Genomic DNA, 20,023 nt, shown 5'->3' on the forward strand with positions numbered 1-20,023 from the left:
TCAAACTGAATATAATCTAACTCAACATACCTTGCAATTTACACGTTTGATCAACGTATAAGAGTCGACTCTAACAAGTATACAATTAAAGCCGAAACAGGATAATGCTGAGGAGATTGCACAGTGGAACGCCACTTGACTTGAGACCTTCGCTCACGAACTCTCTAGAACTTCTTCTTCTTCCCTAAAGTTCTGTCTACTCCCGCCCCCCATCCAATCACAATAAAGATTTGCCCTTATTGACATTTGACATTAACCAATAAAATACTCTTATATGTCATACAGAATAGGTCGTACACTCGCTATGCCGCATGTGCGCCCATGTACATTCCAATCAAACTTGCTTAGTTTTTTTTTTTTTTAGGGCAGACGGGATGCTAACCTCAGACATTAGCAAATCCCTAATGACACAGTAAAACCACATGCATTTAACAACTGTACTAAACCCAGCCTTTTCTCACCCGGGCAACATATAAACGACAAAAGCAACTATTCATTAAACATAAAACGGGCTTTATTTTCTGAAATTGGGGGGGTGGGGGGGGATAACACGGCAACAAAAGAGACAAGGCAATAAAAGTACAATATCCCAGTGGTTTTGGTACTGAGACGGGGTTGGTTTCCATCGGCTGGGTCTGTTGTGTCATGTAACGCTCTTCCCATAGCCGACAGACTCAGAACAGACTGTTGTGCTCAAAATCATTTTGTTCAAATCATTGTCTAAAAACAACCTGAAAGCATTAATTAAATAAAGACGTTCATAAAAAAAATAAATCATGAAAAAATACGACTACACACACACACACACATACAAGGAATAAGAACATGGCGCTGTAGGGTTTTGTATTCTACCCTCCAACACCAACAACCAAAAAAACGAGAAGCCAGTAGAGGTGGCGGTCATCTCTGACTGCTGGTACTGGGCTGGCTGCTGGAAGCGGCGTTGGGGTTGGTGGCTTGCCTGTACTGCTGGCTCCAGCTCTGGGGACTCTGACCATGGAGCTGAGACAGAAATTGAAAGAACAAACAGAAACATTCCAGAGCAGTTCTGAATACTCATGTGAGTGCCAGCATGTCCCTTTGAGATGAGAAATGCCCCTGAAAAACCACGTTAATCATGTGACCCTCCATGAAAACCAGTACAAATGAGTTGTTTTCAAATAGAACCTGCCACTGTGACTCTTTAAGGGCAAGAAATAAAGTGATAGACCTCCCAAAGAGGACTTACCTGACCCATATACTCGAGGATTTTGACTTTCGACACCTCGTATTCTGCACGTTGACCCCAGAGGAACTGATGCTCAACTGGCTCTGAGTGGGGGACTTTAGCATATTCCAAATATCTGGCCACACGTTTGGAAAAACAAAAACCATGTTGTGTTTACCCCATATGAACCACGTTCTGAAGACTGATCTCGCTACATGTAGGTCAGAACAAAAGCACCGTACGGCTCATTTTTCCTGATATTTCACAGCAGGTAATTTTCTAAATATGCTATGATAATGTCTGGAGTCAGCGTTGGTCCAGCCACTGTGCTGGTACTGGCATGGCTCTCTTCCACACTCCTTCTGCTCTGTGGTGTGGTATAAACCAGAGTCTATGGTCTGACAGAAACTGGCTCTGAACACACCAGGATTACATACTACAGACATAGAACCTTGTTGTAACCGTGCCGTGAACATGCAATGTTGTTGTTACTGATCCTCTGACTTAAGACAACTGAGACATGAGGCTAATGTACATGAAAATGGGCCAAGATAGAGGGCTATACACAACTAAGACAATTTCTCCATTTTAACAGACGCTGATAAAAGACCGATTCTACTAACATGGGGATCGTCGGTTCGATTCCCTGTGTTACCTCCGGCTTGGTCGGGCATCCCTACAGACACAATTGGCCATGTCTGGGGGCGGGAAGCCGGATGTGGAGGTGTCCTGGTCGCTGCACTAGCGCCTCCTCTGGTTGGTCGGGGCGCCTGTTCAGGGGGGAGGGGGAACGGGGGGAATAGTGTGATCCTCCCATGTGCTACGTCCCCCTGGTGAAACTCCTCACTGTCAGGTGAAAAGAAGCGGCTGGTGACTCCACATGTATTAGAGGAGGCATGTGGTAGTCTGCAGCCCTCCCCGGATCGGCAGAGGGGGTGGAGCAGCGATCGGGATGGCTCGGAAGAGTGGGGCAATTGGCCGGGTACAATTGGGAGAAAAACGGGGGAAAATCCCCCCCCCAAAAAAGATAAAAGACTGATTGAAATTGAAATCAGACACTCTTTGTTAGTTTTGTTTTTTTGTGGGGGGGGGGGTTCCTTCTTTTACACCCCAATAGTACCTGGCCAATTATCCCACTCTTCTGAGCAGTCCTGGTCGCTGCTCCACCCCCTCTGCTGATACAGAGGGAGATGCAGACTACCACATGCCTCCTCTGATACATGTGGAGTCACCAGCTGCTTCACCAGGGGGGTGTAGCACGTGGGAGGATCACGCTATTCCCCCCAGTTCCTCCTCCCCCCCAAACAGGTGCCCCGACCTACCAGAGGAGGCGCTAGTGCAGCGACCAGGACACACACCCACATCCGGCTTCCCACCCACAGACATGACCAATTGTGTCTGTAGGGACGCCCGACCAAGCCGGAGGTAACACGGGGATTCAAACCGCGATCCCCATGTTGGTAGGAAACGGAATAGACCGCTACACCACCCGGATGATTGTTTGTTAATTTGAAAGTTTGTTAATTTGTGTTAACCTTTTCCCAGGACTGTGCTGGATCAGATGGGAGGATTTAAGAGAAAGGAAAAAAACAGAAGGGCCTCCACCAAACCTGCGAGAACTCTTCCTACCTTTGTCGTACAAATTCATCAGTGACCACTTTCTTCACATCGCCGAGCTCTCCGTGCTTCTCTCTGGAGACCAGCACAACAGTTACTGGTCATCATTCCACCACATGGTACAAAAACTGCATATAAAGACTGTAGTCACATGGAAGTCACGAGCTCCGCAGGCCATCATTAAGGACTAGATGAATTCAGAGGTAAAGAATTGACCGCCCTACCTGAGGTCCACCCGCAGTTTCTTCAGTATGTTCCAGATGACAGCTGAAGCACAAGACATGACAGGACATTTATTCATGATGTCCTCAGCATGGACACGAGTCTCATTATCAGGACAAAAGAATGACGATGGGGGGGGGGGGTGATTGGACAGATCCATCAATCACTCAGTGACCGGAAATTTCAGAGAGCTTCATCACTGACCTTCTTTGACAACCCCTCCTTTCATGAAAATGACGCTCAAGATCACAAACAGCAAACCCATATTTGGGTTGCCGGCGCTTCTACACACAGAGAAAGAGAAAGAGTATGAGCACACGTGACCAGAACGGCCATCAGCTGGTATGAGACTGTTGAGCGTGAGACCGAAGAGCTGTGCTTAATTCACTGACTGGAACTGTGTGTGGCATCAACACCCATGTGGCGTGTTCCACATGCAGACACACACTCACATGCTCAGCGGGGCTTCCTCAGCTGTCTCCAGCTCGTTCACCAGTATGTACACGTGGGTTTTTGTATCAATTTCAACGATTTTAACGCCATAAACCTGTTTGCCAGAGTGAAAAGAAAAAGACTAAGTCAGAGTCAGCGTTTGTTATCTTGCCTATTCCTCCATTACCATGAATGTACCTCGGTGCTTTGCTCATACAGCGTAACATCTAGAGGGACAGTTCTAGTTCAGTTTCTGGGTTTTTGCTGCGTTTGCTTCTTGCATCGCGTCAGAAGAGCAGTGAGTTCATTGGCTCAAACACCGGATGTCTACTGAGATCACGAGGAGCTCCTCTCAGAAGAAGGTACACGCACCTTGTCTGAAGCCAGCTGTTGATACTGTCATTCTTTAACTTGTTAGTCTGGCGTTTTTTTTTTATTTTTTAAGTACAGTTAAGGTCAAAATTATTAGCCCCCTTTATGAAATCAAACAAAATCCTTAACTTTTCCATGGAAATTACCATAACCTAAAGTGTTTCTAGTTTAATAGCTTCCAAAAGAACAAAGACAAAATCTCCATTAAGCTTGATTAAGATATTTTACTGATGCGCTGAATTGAAACAAGAAAAAACAAAAATGACAAGGCCAAAATGATTAGCCTTCTGACAATTAATAGTCAATGGTACAACCTTTCTTTCTTTTTTTTTCTAAATTTAGTTCTAGTTTTTCTCCTTATCCCACCCGATTAACCCAATGGCATATGGTCGGAACTCTTGTCGAATAATTCCCCTGGCTCAAGTTTCCACAGGAAGGAGGTAGTCGTAACACCAGCTTCCTTCAAACTCGTGTCAGTTACTCTCGCTATTTTACACGCTGAAGCCTCGTGTGGATTGCATTACCCTCAGGCCGCGAAGGATACGTAGGGAGAATGCTTTCGGTTGCTTGGCTGCAGGCGCCCGGGTGGGCCAGAGGGGTCGCTGGAGAACGACAAGTCCCCAAACACTACACCGATCTACACCCACTATCCCTCGGGTAAGGGTGGCCTAATGAATGCCTTACCCCGTGGATGCTCTGGCCGTGACCGGTTACGGCGAGTCTGGGATACGAACCTCCAAGCCACATGACGAGTGGATTGCAAGAATGGCGGTTTATTCCGCTCGGCCAATACAGCGGCCAATAGTGTAACCTTTCTGATTCACAACTGACAACAACCTCTTATGGTAGTTCCTAACTAGGTTGGCACATGTCTCTTGAGGGATCTTAGCCCATTCTTCCATGTCAAATTGTTCCAGCTCATCCAAATTGCGTGGTTTTCCAGCATGGACATTAACCTTGAGCTCCCACCACAGATTCTCAATAGGATTGAGATCTGGGCTCTGAGAGGGCCACTCCAGGACCTTGATTTTGGTGTCCTTCAAGAAGTTTTGGACCAACTTGGATGCATGCTTTGGGTCATTGTCTTGCTGGAAGACCCAGCAGTGACCTAAAACTAGACTGGCAGCAGATTTCTTTACATTATCCTTCAAAATGTCAACGTAATCTTCTTTCTTCATGATCCCATGCAAATGAACAAGGTTCCCTGTGCCTGAAGCAGTGAAACAGCCCCACAGCATTATGCTCCCACCACCATGTTTAACTGTGGCAACTGTGTTTTTAGGGTTGAAGGCCTCTCCCTTCCTTCGCCAAACAAAAACAACATCCATGTGCCCAAACAGCTCAAGTTCAGTCTCACCACACAAAAGGAAAGACTTCCAAAACTCATGCCCATGTTTCAAAGGCAAACTTCAGTCTGGCTCTGATGTGCCGCTGTGTGAGCAATGGAGTTTTTCTTGGATGATGACTTCGAAGCCCAACAGTCTTCCTTGAAACATCAAGTCCAGAAGAGGCCAGTTCAGCAACAATCATCTTGGCAGAGATCCGGGTATTGTTGTTGACATCTCTGACTATTTTCCTCTCCAAAGTTTTTGAAATCTTGCATGTTCGACCATGCCCAAGTTTGTTCCTAACAGAATTTGTCTCCTTGTGCTTTGCAATGATGCAATGCACAGCTGTTCTAGACACAGTGAAATGCTTGGAAATGGCAGTATAGCCTTCCCCCTTAAGATGAGCATCCACTATCTTCTTTCTGAGTTCCAGACTGATTTCTTTACTTCTTGGCATGATGAAATTACTTCTTACCAAGAATTTAAGAGTAGTCCCTCTCAATCAAGTGTTCAAGTGCCACTAACCCCGTTCACTGGAGTCTCTTAAATAAAATTCAATGCTGACTGGTTGCTCAGGAGTGGTCTGAAAGCTGATTGATTGCTCAGGTGTGGTTTGAAAGCAAAAAATCACATGGGGGCTAATAATTTTGAACACCTCAATGTTCACTACATTTGGTATAACGCAAACCTGAAGATTTTACATTCTAAAATGTACCAAATAGGGGCCTTAACATTGATGAATGTTTTGCTATGTAAAGTTTTATGAATGATGCAAACATTGGGCAGAATTTTAGGGAAATGTTCCATAGTTCCTTGGGGGCTAATAATTTTAAATTTAACTGTACATGCTGAATCTTACAAACTGTACAATAGTCCTAAAAACTGTACCACACCTTTCACCCACTTTTCTGTAACACGCACATCCATCTTCTTTGCCATAAGAGACAAATGTGTATCTTCTTTTTTCTTTTTTTTTGGGACCCCCCCCCCCTTTTTCTCCTTAATGGTGTGCGGCCAATTACCCTCCTCTTCCGAGCCGTCCCGGTCGCTGCTCTACCCCTCTGCTGATCTGGGGAGGGCTGCAGACTACCACATGCCTCCTCCCATACATGTGGAGTCACCAGCCGCTTCTTTTCACCTGACAGTGAGGAGTTTCACCAGGGGAACGTAGCGCGTGGGAGGATCATGCTATTCCCCCCAGTTCCCCCTACCCTCTGAACAGGTTCCCCGACCGACCAGAGGAGGCGCCAGTGCAGCAACCAGGACACATACCCACATCCGGACATGGCTGATTGTGTCTGCAGGGACGCCTGACCAAGCCGGAGGTAACACGGGGATTTTTATCCGGTGATCCCCATGTTGGTAGGCAACAGAATAGACTGCCACGCCGCCCGGATGCCCCAGATTTGCATCTTCTTGCTGTAGTAAACAGATATGCATATTACAGTTCAAAACTCTAGTCCAGTTTTTAGTATTTTGTGTGGACTTGTGAAAACATCAGTTAAGAAAAAGGGATGAGGCTGGGCTAACAAGTCAAACGTGTTCACCAGATTCAGAGAAGTTTATTCCTCCCCCTGGGGAGTAGCTGCCAGTAACCCCAACAGACAAGTGAGCTACGCTAGAATGAGCCCAGTTCAACGTGCCTTCACACTACTCAACACAGCCACCAGACGCTGTCCAGGAGTCTGTTTGAGGGTGTCAGCAGGAAACAGTAAAAACTAGTAAAAACCCTTAAACCCACACCACCCTTTAAGAAAATAAAAGACAAAAGTAACGTGAGTTGAGAGAAAACACATGGAAAAGTAAAAAGCACCTTATGTGTAGTTGGAGCTGTGAGAACATTAGCATGCTGGCTCTGTGTGTGAAAACCCACGGAGACCTCAAAGATCACGACGAACAACGGGTACTGAGGTGGAGAGGGATGGCAGAGGTCTGAAACAACATCTAACGGCCTGTCTCCACCTGCGACATGTGCTCGTGGTTTAGACTGACCTCTTTAAAGGTACGCTCCGCCCTCCTCAGGACCTCGGCGTAGACGTTTCTGTGCTCTTTCAACACAAACTTCACAATATCTGAATAAAGTAGAGAGGGGAGGAGGACACTATACATTTCTATTGTGTGTGTGTGTGTGTGTGTGTGTGGAGTTGGGCAGAATACATCGAAAAAATATTTACATTACATGATATTACAGTCATTTAGCCGACGCTTTTATCCAAAGCGACTTACAATAAGTGCATCATTTAACGTAGGAAATCAGGAGAACTACTAGTCATCAGAGGTCATAAGTGCATCTAAACAAGCATCTAAGAGCAAAACCAGTGCTAAAGTAAAAGTGCAAGAAGGAGTTTTTTTTTTATGCGTGAATACAATAAGTGCTAAGAACAAGTAACAGGGTAGTAGTTCTCAAAGAGGTGAGTTTTCAACCTGCGCCGAAAGATGGGCAGCGACTCCGCTGCCCTGACATCAGTGGGGAGATCATTCCACCACTGCGGGGCCAGGACAGAACAGAGCCGGGACCGGGTCGATCGGCAGCAGGGGCCTCTGAGCGACGGGGCAACCAGGCGTCCCGAGGCAGCAGAGCGAAGTGGTCAGGCGGAGGTGTAGGGCTTGACCATGGCCTGGAGATAGGAAGGAGCTTTTCCTTTCACTGCCCTGTAGGCTAGCACCAGAGTCTTAAACTGGATGCGAGCAGCTACTGGGAGCCAGTGTGGGGACATGAGAAGGGGAGTTGTGTGGGAGAACTTAGGGCGGTTGAACACCAGACGAGCTGCAGCTGTCTGAACAAGCTCCAGAGGTCTGATGGCCGACGCCGGGGTGCCAGCAAGGAGGGAGTTGCCGTACTCCAGCCAGGAGATGATCAGAGCCTGGATGAGCACCTGGGCCATCTCGTCAGTGAGGAATGGGCGAATCCTCCTGATGTTATAGAGGAGAAATTTGCAGCAGCGAGCAACCGATGCAACGTTTTCAGCAAACGACAGTTGGTCGTCCAGGATCACACCCAGATTCTTGCAGTCCGAGTTGGCGTCACCACGGTGTTATCAATGGTGATGGCCAGGTCTCGGTGTGGGCAACCTTTCCCCGGGAGGAACATCTTTTCTGTCTTGTCCAGATTGAGCTTCAGGTGGTGTGTTGCAATCCACTCCGAGATGCCAGTCAAGCACACAGCAATGCGTGTCTCTACTTGTGTGTAAGAGGGAGTATTTAGTACTTGAGTACTGAATACAATGTCCTAGATGTAATCAGCAACATATTCAGGTACAATACTCAAGAACCTTACTCAGATTACTTTTAGAAATCATCTTCAGAAAGCACATGTGTGACATGTGTGACGTGTGACAAGTGTGACACGGGTGAGAGCTGTGTGACACATGTGTGACACTTGTGACAGTTGTGTGACAGCTGTGCTGTATCATTTACGTCACACTGCTGATCATGGCATTACTGGTATCTCCAAGCCATTATCTCACTATGTGTTGATCAGCTGCTGTCACCTCCTAACAACCGCATGCTCCCGCCCCGGCTCATAAGCAGCCTGTCACATCCCAGGAACCGCGTGCTCCCGCCCCAGCTCATAAGCAGCCTGTCACATCCCAGGAACCGCATGCTCCCGCCCTGGCTCATAAGCAGCCTGTCACATCCCAGGAACCGCGTGCTCCCGCCCCGGCTCATAAGCAGCCGGTCACATCCCAGGAACTGCATGCTCCCGCCCCGGCTCATAAGCAGCCTGTCACCTCCCGGGAACTGCGCGCTCCCGCCCCGGCTCATAAGCAGCCTGTCACATCCCAGGAACCGCGTAATCCCGCCCCGGCTCATAAGCAGCCTGTCACATCCCAGGAGCCGCATGCTCCCGGCCTGGCTCATAAGCAGCCTGTCACATCCCAGGAACCGCGTGCTACTGCCCCGGCTCATAAGCAGCCTGTCACATACAAGGAACCGCGTGCTCCTGCCCCGACTCATAAGCAGCCTGTCACATACAAGGAACCGCATGCTCCCGGCCTTGCTCATAAGTAACCTGTCACATCCCAGGAACCGCATGCTCCCGGCTCGGCTTATAAGCAGCCTGTCACATCCCAGGAACACACGTGCTCCCGGCCCAGCTCATAAGCAGCCTGTCACATCCCAGGAAAACACGTGCTACCGCCCTGGCTCATAAGCAGCCTGTCACATCCCAAGAACACGTGTGCTCCCATCCCGACTCATAATCAGCTCGTCACATCCCAGGAGCCATAAACTCCAGGCCCGGCTCATATGCAGTCTGTCACATCCCAGGAACCGCATGCTCCCGGCACGGCTCATAAGCAGCCTGTCACATCCTGGGAACTGTGTGCTCCTGCCCTGGCTCAAAAGCAGCCTGTCACATCCGGGGAACTGCATGCTCCCGGCCCGGATCATAAGCGACCTGTCACATCCCATAAACAGCATACTCCCAGCTCGGGTCATAAGCAGCTTGTCACATCCCAGGAACCGCATGCTCCCGGCCCGGCTCATATGCAGCCTGTCACATCCCAGGAACAGCATGCTCCTGGCCTGACTCATAAGCTGCCTGTCACATCCTAGGAACCGGGTGCTCCCGCCCTGGCTCATAAGCAGCCTGTCACATCACAGGAACCGCATGCTCCCGCCCGGCTCATAAGCAGCCTATCACATCCCAGGAACCGCATTCTCCCGGCTCATATGCAGTCTGTCAGATTACAAGAACCGCGTGCTCCCGACCCGGCTCATAAGCGACCTGTCACATCCCAGGAACCGCAAGCTCCCAGCTCGGGTCATAAGCAGCTTGTCACATCCCAGGAACCACATGCTCCCGGCCCGGCTCATATGCAGCCTGTCACATCCCAGGAACTACTTTTTCCCGCCCCGGCTCATAAGCAGCCTGTCACATCCCAGGAACCGTGTGCTCCTGCCTTGGCTCATAAGCAGCCTGTCACATGACAGGAACCGCATGCTCCCGGCTCGGCTTATAAGCAGCCTGTCACATCCCAGGAACACACGTGCTCCCGGCCCAGCTCATAAGCAGCCTGTCACATCCCAGGAAAACACGTGCTACCGCCCTGGCTCATAAGCAGCCTGTCACATCCCAAGAACACGTGTGCTCCCATCCCGACTCATAAGCAGCTCGTCACATCCCAGGAGCCATAAACTCCAGGCCCAGCTCATATGCAGTCTGTCACATCCCAGGAACCGCATGCTCCCGGCCCGGCTCATAAGCAGCCTGTCACATCCTAGGAACCGTGTGCTCCTGCCCTGGCTCAAAAGCAGCCTGTCACATCCCAGGAAGACATGTGCTCCCAGCCCGACTCATAAGCAGCCTGTCACATCCCAGGAATCGCGTGCTCCCGGCCCGGCTCATAAGCAGCCTGTCACATTACAGGAACACGCATGCTCCCAACCTGGCTCTTAAGCAGCCTGTCACATCCCAGGAACCGCATGCTCCCAGCTCGGGTCATAAGCAGCCTGTCACATCCAAGGAAACGCGTGCTTCCACCCCGGCTCATAAGCAGCCTGTCACAACCCAGGAACCGCCAGCTCCAGGCCCGGCTCATAAGCAGCCTTTCACAACCCAGGAACCGCATTCTCGCGGCCGGGCTCATGTGCAGCCTATCACATCCCAGGAACGGCGTGCTCCCACCCCGGCTCATAAACAGCCTGTCACATCCCAGGAACACACATGCTACCGCCCTGGCTCTTAAGCAGCCTGTCACATCCCAGGAACACACATGCTACCGCCCTGGCTCTTAAGCAGCCTGTCACATCCCAGGAACTGCGTGATCCCGGCCCGGCTCATAAGCAGCCTGTCACATCCCAGGAAGACACGTGCTCCCGGCCTGACTCATAAGCAGCCTGTCACATCCCAGGAACCGCGTGCTCCCGGCCCGGCTAATAAGTAGCCTGTCACATCCCAGGAACCACGTGCTCCCGCCCTGGCTCATAAGCAGCCTGTCACATCCCAGGAACACGTGTGCTACCACCCCGGCTCATAAGCAGCCTGTCACATCCCAGGAACCGCGTGCTGCTGGCCCAGCTCATAAGCAGCCTGTCACATCCCAGGAACCGCATGCTCCCGGCTCGGGTCATACGCAGCCTGTCACATCCCAGGACCTGCGTGCTCCCGCTCGGATAATAAGCAGCCAATAACATCCCAGGAACCGCAACCTCCCGGCCCGGCTCATAAACAGCCTGTCACATCCCAGGAACTGCGTGCTCCCGGCCTTGCTCATTAGCAGCCCGTCACATCCCAGGAACCGCATGCTCCCGCCCCGGCTCATAAACAGCCTGTCACATCCCAGGAACTGCGTGCCCCAGTCCCAGCTCATAAGCAGCCTGTCACATCCCAGGAAGACACGTGCTCCAGGCCCGAATCATAAGAAGCCTGTCACATCCCAGGAACCGCGTGCTCCTGCCCTGGCTCATAAGCAGCCTGTCACATCCCAGGAACTGCGTGATCCCGGCCCGGCTCATAAGCAGCCTGTCACATCCCAGGAACCGCGTGCTTCCCACCCGGCTCATAAGCAGCCTGTCACATCCCAGGAACTGCATGCTCCCGCCCAGGCTCATAAGCAGCCTGTCACATCCTAGGAACCGCATGCTCCAGGCGCGGTTCATAAGCAGCCTGTCATACCCCAGGAACCACGTGCTCCCACCCCAGCTCATAAGCAGCCTGTCACATCCCAGGAACACGCGTGCTACCAACCCGGATAATAAGCAGCCTGTCACATCCCAGGAACCGCGTGCTCCTGGCCCGGCTCATAAGCAGCCCGTCACGTCCCAGGAACCGCATGCTTCTGCCTTGGGTCATAAGCAGCCTGTCACATCACAGGAACCGCGTGCTCCCGCCCGGCTCATAAGCAGACTGTCACATCCCAGGAAGACACGTGCTCCCGGCCCGACTCATAAGCAGCCGGTCACATCCCAGGAACCGCGTGCTCCCGCCCTGGCTCATAAGCAGCCTGTCACATCCCAAGAACCGCGTGATCCCGGCCCATAAGCAGCCTGTCACATCCCAGTAACTGCGTGCTCCCGGCCCAGCTCATAAGCGACCTGTCACATCCCAGGAACCGCATGCTCCCAGCTTGGGTCATAAGAAGCTTGTCACATCCCAGGAACCGCATGCTGCTGGCCTGGCTCATAAGCAGCCTGTCACATCACAGGATCCGTGTCCTCCCGCCCGGTTTAAAAGCAGCCGATCACATCCCAAGAACCGCAACCTCCCGGCCCAGCTCATAAACAGCCAGTCACATCCCAGGAAGTGCGCGCTCCCGGCCTTGCTCATAAGCAGCCTGTCACATCCCAGGAAGACATGTGCTCCCAGCCCGACTCATAAGCAGCCTGTCACATCCCAGGAATCGCGTGCTCCCGGCCCGGCTCATAAGCAGCCTGTCACATTACAGGAACTTGCATGCTCCCAACCTGGCTCTTAAGCAGCCTGTCACATCCCAGGAACCGCATGCTCCCAGCTCGGGTCATAAGCAGCCTGTCACATCCAAGGAAACGCGTGCTTCCACCCCGGCTCATAAGCAGCCTGTCACAACCCAGGAACCGCCTGCTCCAGGCCCGGCTCATAAGCAGCCTTTCACAACCCAGGAACCGCATTCTCGCGGCCCGGCTCATGTGCAGCCTGTCACATCCCAGGAACGGCGTGCTCCCACCCCGGCTCATAAACAGCCTGTCACATCCCAGGAACACACATGCTACCGCCCTGGCTCTTAAGCAGCCTGTCACATCCCAGGAACACACATGCTACCGCCCTGGCTCTTAAGCAGCCTGTGACATCCCAGGAAGACACGTGCTCCCGGCCTGACTCATAAGCAGCCTGTCACATCCCAGGAACCGCGTGCTCCCGGCCCGGCTAATAAGTAGCCTGTCACATCCCAGGAACCACGTGCTCCCGCCCTGGCTTATAAGCAGCCTGTCACATCCCAGGAACACACATGCTACCGCCCTGGCTCTTAAGCAGCCTGTCACATCCCAGGAACCGCGTGATCCCGGCCCGGCTCATAAGCAGCCTGTCACATCCCAGGAACCGCGTGCTTCCACCCTGGCTCATAAGCAGCCTGTCACATCCCAGGAACCGTGTGCTCCCGCCTTGGCTCATAAGCCACCTGTCACATCCCAGGAACCGCATGCTCCCGGCTCGGGTCATAAGCAGCCTGTCACATCCCAGGAACTGCGTGCTCCCGCCCGGCTCATAAGAAGCCTGTCATATCCCAGGAACCGCATGCTCCCGGCCCGGCTCATATGCAGCCTGTCACATCCCAGGAACCCCGTGCTCCTGGCCCGGCTCATAAGCAGCCTGTCACATCCCAGGAACACGCATGCTACCACCCTGGCTCATAAGCAGCCTGTCACATCCCAGGAACCGCATGCTCCCGGCCCATAAGCAGCCTGTCACTTCTCAGGAACCGCATGCTCCCGGCTTTGGTCATAAGCAGCCTGTCACATCCCAGGAACTGCGTGCTCCCGCCCGGCTCATAAGAAGCCTGTCACATCCCAGGAACCGCATGCTCCCACCCCGGCTCATAAGCAGCCGTTCACATCCCAGGAACCGCATGCCCCCGCCCCATAAGCAGCCTGTCACATCCCAGGAACCACGTGCTCCTGCCCCGGCTCATAAGCAGCCTGCCACACCCCGTGATAGTGGAACGGGTTACAAGTGACACTCAAACTGCCAGTTATTTACCAGCTGTGTTGGGTTGCACCACCGACATGTGACACAACAGACACAGCGTAGGGAGAGGACATGAGTGCAGATGAGGGGGAAACTGTTGACAGGAACCGACAGGTCAGCTTGCCAGTATGGCAGTTTTTTGGTTTGACTGATACCGGAACTCCCACGTGAAGTCCTGTACGGCCAACTACACCTTGGTCAACGCACTGCTGGTGGGCAGAAGAAGCGGTTCAAAGACCAAATGAAGACCACCCTGAAAAGACGCCAGATCAGCCCCTCTTCTCTGGAGGAACCTGCCTCCTGCCGCACCACCTGGCACTCTCACGTCTCAGAGGGAGTCAAGTGTATGGAAAATCAGCGCACACAACACCGTGTAGCAAAGCGTGCGAAGAGGCATGCTTGCAAAGCTACCCCTGCCCCCCCCCAGCACCACTTTTACATGCCCGGTCTGCAACCGCAACTGTGCATCCAGGATCGGGCTATTCAGCCACCAAACACTCACAGATGGGAGAAGATGGTCACCATCGGACACGACGGACAACCAGCAAGCGAGTTTGTCTTTCTAGGTCTGACCGACATCACAACACCTCGGTGGGTAAAGTCAGAACAAAGTGGCTGAAGTCAACCTTGTCTCTCCTGGTCCTCATTAAAAACGATCAATAACTTCTGATAGACTGAAATTAAACATTTAATCGTTTTCAGCCACACCACCCAGCCTCAAAACAGATGCTTCGTTTTTGCATCCTAAACACTGAACAACACTGCTTGAGTCCATGACAGGCTAACGCGACGCATGTGTGAATCTGTGTATGTGTATGTGTACCATACCCGCCCTGCGAACAGGAATCTTCCTTTGGTCCTTGACCAGAAAATACTGGATCACCTCAGCCGTCTACAGGGCAGACACACAGCGAGTGTGGTGTTGGTGGAAAACAACAAATTCTTCCATGGAAACTTTTCTCTCTACTGTATATGAGTTACCTTGTGGTCCAGCTGAACAGGGGTTAGCTTTTCCAGGCCTTTCTGGACCTGTGATGTACTTGGCTGAGTAAACTGCATGTCATCATCCTCTTCCTCACTCAGCAATGTGTCAGAGCTCTAAAACACGCACACCCGTTTTTAACACCATCTTCAATGTAATCATATTTTTAAAATGGCAATTTTTAATTTCTCACAAGGTATTATACATATACATATATACATATATATACATATAGTATGTATGTGTGTATATGTATGTATATATATATATACTGTATATATATACTGTATATATATATACTGTATATAATACACACACACACACACACACACACACACACACACACACACACACACACACACACACACACACACACACATATATAGCGTTTTTTTTCCAAAACTGTCAATGGTGTTGTGAGTGGTCAACTAACGAGGAGCGGAATATCAACACGGATACAGGAAAAAAGATTTGAATACATTGCAGTACAGGCCTGTTTTGTGCGTCTCACACTTATCCACAGCTAATACACACACATATATATATATATATATATATACACACACACTCACTGGCCACTTTATTAGGCACACCTGCCCAACTGCTCTTTAACGCAAATTTCTAATCAGCCAATCACATGGCAGCAACTCAATGCATTTAGGCATGTAGACATGGTCAAGACGATCTGCTGCAGTTCAAACCGAGCATCAGAATGGGGGAGAAAGGTGATTTAAGTGACTTTGAACGTGGCATGGTTGTTGGTGCCAGACGGGCTGGTCTGAGTATTTCAGAAACTGCTGATCTACTGGGATTTTAACGCACAACCATCTCTTACAGAGAATGGTCCGAAAAAGAGAAAATATCCAGTGAGCGGCAGTTCTGTGGGCGAAAATGCCTTGTTGATGCCAGAGGTCAGAGGAGAATGGCCAGACTGGTTCGAGCTGATAGAAAGGCAACAGTAACTCAAATAACCACTCATTACAACCGAGGTATGCAGAAGAGCATCTCTGAACGCACAACACGTCGAACCTTGAGGCAGATGGGCTACAGCAGCAGAAGACCACACCGGGTGCCACTCCTGTCAGCTAAGAACAGGAAACTGAGGCTACAATTCGCACAGGCTCACCAAAATTGGACAATAGAAGATTGGAAAAACGTTGCCTGGTCTGATGAGTCTCGATTTCTGCTGCGACATTCGGATGGTAGGGTCAGAATTTGGCGTCAACAACATGAAAGCATGGATCCATCCTGCCTTGTATCAACGGTTCAGGCTGCTGGTGGTGGTGTAATGGTGTGGGGGATATTTTCTTGGCACACTTTGGGCCCCTTAGTACCAATTGAGCATCGTGTCAACGCCACAGCCTACCTGAGTATTGTTGCTGACCATGTCCATCCCTTTATGACCACAGTGTTCCCATCTTCTGATGGCTACTTCCAGCAGGATAACGCGCCATGTCATGAAGCTCGAATCATCTCAGACTGGTTTCTTGAACATGACAATGAGTTCACTGTACTCAAATGGCCTCCACAGTCACCAGATCTCAATCCAATAGAGCACCTTTGGGATGTGGTGGACCGGGAGATTCGCATCATGGATGTGCAGCCGGCAAATCTGCAGCAACTGCGTGATGCTATCATGTCAATATGGACCAAACTCTCTGAGGAATGTTTCCAGTACCTTGTTGAATCTATGCCACGAAGGATTAAGGCAGTTCTGAAGGCAAAAGGGGGTCCAACCCGGTACTAGCAAGGTGTACCTAATAAAGTGGCCGGTGAGTGTATATACACACACACACACACACACACACACACACACACACACACATATATATATATATATATATATATATAGTAGTAGTAAAGCTGGGCTCTTTCACCTGCCCCACCTGGCCCAGGAATAGGGAAAATAAAATCCTCCCACAAACTTGTTTCCTTGGGCTGGAAGTTGACTTGAAGTCAAATGAACCAAGCCATGTTTCTAAACATCCTCTCAGATCCAGTTTCACTGTCATAGAGCTCCATCCATCCACCACCCAAGCCGCTTATCCGAATTCAGGTCGTGGGGATGCTGGAGCCTATCCCAGCAGTCAGTGGGCAGCAGGCAGGGAGACACCCTGGACAGGCCGCCAGGCCATCACAGGGCCCCACACACACACACCTAGGGACAATTTTAGTGAGGCCAATCCACCTGACCTACATGTCTTTGGACTGTGGGAAGAAACCGGAGCCCCCGGAGAAACCCACGCATAAATGGGGAGAACATGTAAACTCCACACAGAGGACGACCCGGGACAACCCCTGAGGTTGGACCCCGAGGCTTGAACCCAGGACCTTCTTGCTGTGAGGTGACCCTGCTAACCACTGTGCCGCTGTATTGAAAACAACTGAAAACGATTCCTCTCAGTGTAAGTTTTGCAGTCGTACAGCCTGGTAAAATAAATACACTTGGACATGGAAGCACAGTAACCAGTGGTGACACCACACAAATGCAAGACTGATTCCTACAGTCTCATAGAAATCTAAAAACTATTTCAGAAATCTTTAATTATCGGGTCATATTTATTTCAATGGGCTTCTCTTGTAGAAGACTGCCAACTGACAATGCAACTTTTCAGGGGTCACCCTTAAATGACAAGGAGGACAAAGTAAAACGGGGACTATAAAAGGTCATCAAGCTTTAGACCCGACAAGCAAACAAGAAAGGACAATGGTGGAAGGCTATTTTCAAAAAAGCACTTAAAAGTTATGACAGCAAGCATCTGTTACCCGAGCCAAGGCCGGCCTTTTGCTCTGAGGGGAGTTCTGCGTGCTGGACCTGTTCCTCTGAGACATGCTGGACCACTTTGTCTGATGGGGAAACACAGCAGGTGACTACGCTTCTCTGATGGGGAAACACACATAAATGGCAGGTGACGACATCTGCAACAAAAACGTTCCCGCTGGAAAAAAAGATGTCTGAAGCTGACGTGTGGAAGCAGAATGACAGGATCCTGTCAAACAGAAGCGTCCTCTACCGAAACTGCTTACTACTTACTGACGTAGCATAGTTACCACAAAACTTCTCAGCTCAATAAACTATAAAGTTACCTCCTACTACTACTACTACTACTTTCAGCTGGTCCTGTTAGGGGTCGCCACAGCGGATCCTCCGTTTCCATCTCTTCCTGTCCTCTGCATCTTCCTCTGTCACACCAGCCACCTGCATGTCCTCCCTCACCACATCCCTAAACCTCCTCTTTGGCCTTCCTCTTCACCTCTTCCCTCGCAGCTCCATATTCAGCATCCTTCCCCCAATATACCCAGCACCTCTCCTCCACACATGTCCAAACCCTCTCAATCTTGTCTCTCTTGCTTTGTCTCCAAACCATCCAACCTGAGCTGTCCCTCTAATATATTCGTTCCTAATCCTGTCCTACTTCATCACTCCCAGTGAAAATCTTATCATCTTCAACTCTGCCACCTCCAGCTCCACCTCCTGTCTTTTCGTCAGTGCCACTGTCTCCAAACCATACAACATAGCTGGTCTCACAACCATCTTGTAAACCTTCCCTTTAACTCTTGCTGGTACCCTTCTGTCACAAATCACTCCTGACACTTTTCTCCACCCACTCCACCCTGCCTGCACTCTCTTCTTCACCTCTCTCCTGCACTCCCCGTTACTTTGGACAGTTGACCCCAAGCATTTAAACTCATACCCTTCATCACCTCCACTCCTTGCATCCTGACCATTCCACTGTCCTCCCTCTATCACACATAGGTATTCCGTCTTGCTCCTACTGACTTTCATTCCTCTTCTCTCCAGTGCATACCTCCACCTCTCCAGGCTCTCCTCCACCTGCACCCTACTATCGCCACAGATCACAATGTCATCCGCGAACATCATCGTCCATGGAAACTCCTGCCTGATCTCATCCGTCAACCTGTCCATCACCATTGCAAACAAGAAAGGGCTCAGAGCCGATCCTTGATGTAATCCCACCTCCACCTTGAACCCATCTGTCATTCCAACCACACACCTCACCATTGTCACACTTCCCTCATACATATCCTGCACCACTCCTACATACTTCTCGGCAACTCCCGACTTCCTCATACAATACCACACCTCCTCTCTCGGCAACCTGTCGTATGCTTTCTCTAAATCCACAAAGACACAATACAACTCCTTCTGGCCTTCTCTATACTTCTCCATCAACACCCTCAAAGCAAACATCACATCTGTGGTGCTCTTTCATGGCATGAAACCATACTGCTGCTCGCTGATCATCACCTCTCCTCTTAACCTAGCTTCTATTACTCTTTCCCATATCTTCATGCTGTGGCTCATCAACTTTATACCTCTGTAGTTGCTACAGTTCTGCACATCACCCTTGTTCTTGAAAATCGGTACCAGTATGCTTCTTCTCCACTCCTCAGGCATCCTCTCACTTTCCTAGATTGTGTTAAACAATCTAGTTAAAAACCCCACTGCCATCTCTCCTAAACATCTCCATGCCTCCACGGGTACGTCATCTGGACCAACTGCCTTTCCACTCTTCATCCTCTTCAAACCTGCCCTCACTTCCTCCTTGCTAATCTACTGCACTTCCTGATTTACTATCCCCACATCATCCAACCTTCTCTCTCTCTCATTTTCTTCATCCATTAGCCCCTCAAAGTACTCCTTCCACTTTCTCAGCACACTCTCCTCGCTCGTCAGCACATTTCCGTCTCTATCCTTCATCACCCTAACCGGCTGCAGCTTGGTCCCTCTGTCTAGCTAGCCAATCGGTACAAGTCCTTATAAACACTATAAAGTAACCTACATGGTACGAACTCGTTATTTAATTACGCAGCAACCGTCTTTTTGAAAAATACTCACTTGGTCGTTTATGAAATGCAATGCTGCTAAAATCAAATTTCCTTTTGTCTGAAACGCAACTTGACGATGATACTTCTTTTCTTCGTCTTCTTCTTTTCTTCGTCTTCTTCTTCTTCTTCTTCTTCAGTTTAGGTGGCGGTTGACATCCCATATGTTGCATATTACCGCCATCTACTGGATTTAAACTAAAAACTCTACTGACTAAATAAAATAAATCCATCCATCCATTATCCAAACCGCTTATCCTGCTCTCAGGGTCGCGGGGATGCTGGAGCCTATCCCAGCAGTCATTGGGCAGCAGGCGGGGAGACACCCTGGACAGGCCGCCAGGCCATCA

At 50.2% G+C, this 20,023-nt stretch overlaps 1 protein-coding gene across 3 annotated transcripts; it reads right to left on the reverse strand.

Moving 5' to 3' along the window:
* Nucleotides 1-514: 514 nt before the first annotated feature.
* ndnl2 (necdin-like 2) lies at nt 515-19,786 on the reverse strand. Of its 3 annotated transcripts, none has more exons than XM_056274441.1 (11): nt 19,687-19,786; nt 17,592-17,706; nt 14,825-14,941; nt 14,672-14,735; nt 7,171-7,250; nt 3,499-3,593; nt 3,251-3,330; nt 3,049-3,091; nt 2,837-2,899; nt 1,229-1,343; nt 515-1,002 (listed from the first exon to the last, which is right to left on the reverse strand). In XM_056274441.1, exons 2-11 carry the CDS (start codon nt 17,655-17,657, stop codon nt 901-903), a joined length of 825 nt encoding a protein of 274 aa, XP_056130416.1. In that variant the 5' UTR covers nt 17,658-17,706; nt 19,687-19,786; the 3' UTR covers nt 515-900. The 3 variants fall into 3 exon arrangements, with proteins under 3 accessions (XP_056130416.1, XP_056130417.1, XP_056130415.1); XM_056274442.1 differs by having other exon boundaries at nt 17,592-17,672; nt 19,687-19,776; XM_056274440.1 differs by having other exon boundaries at nt 17,592-17,744; nt 19,687-19,766.
* Nucleotides 19,787-20,023: the final 237 nt, after the last annotated feature.

This window comes from Lampris incognitus, chromosome 2 (assembly GCF_029633865.1).
Source record: "Lampris incognitus isolate fLamInc1 chromosome 2, fLamInc1.hap2, whole genome shotgun sequence".
NCBI classification, from domain to species: Eukaryota; Metazoa; Chordata; class Actinopteri; order Lampriformes; family Lampridae; genus Lampris; species Lampris incognitus.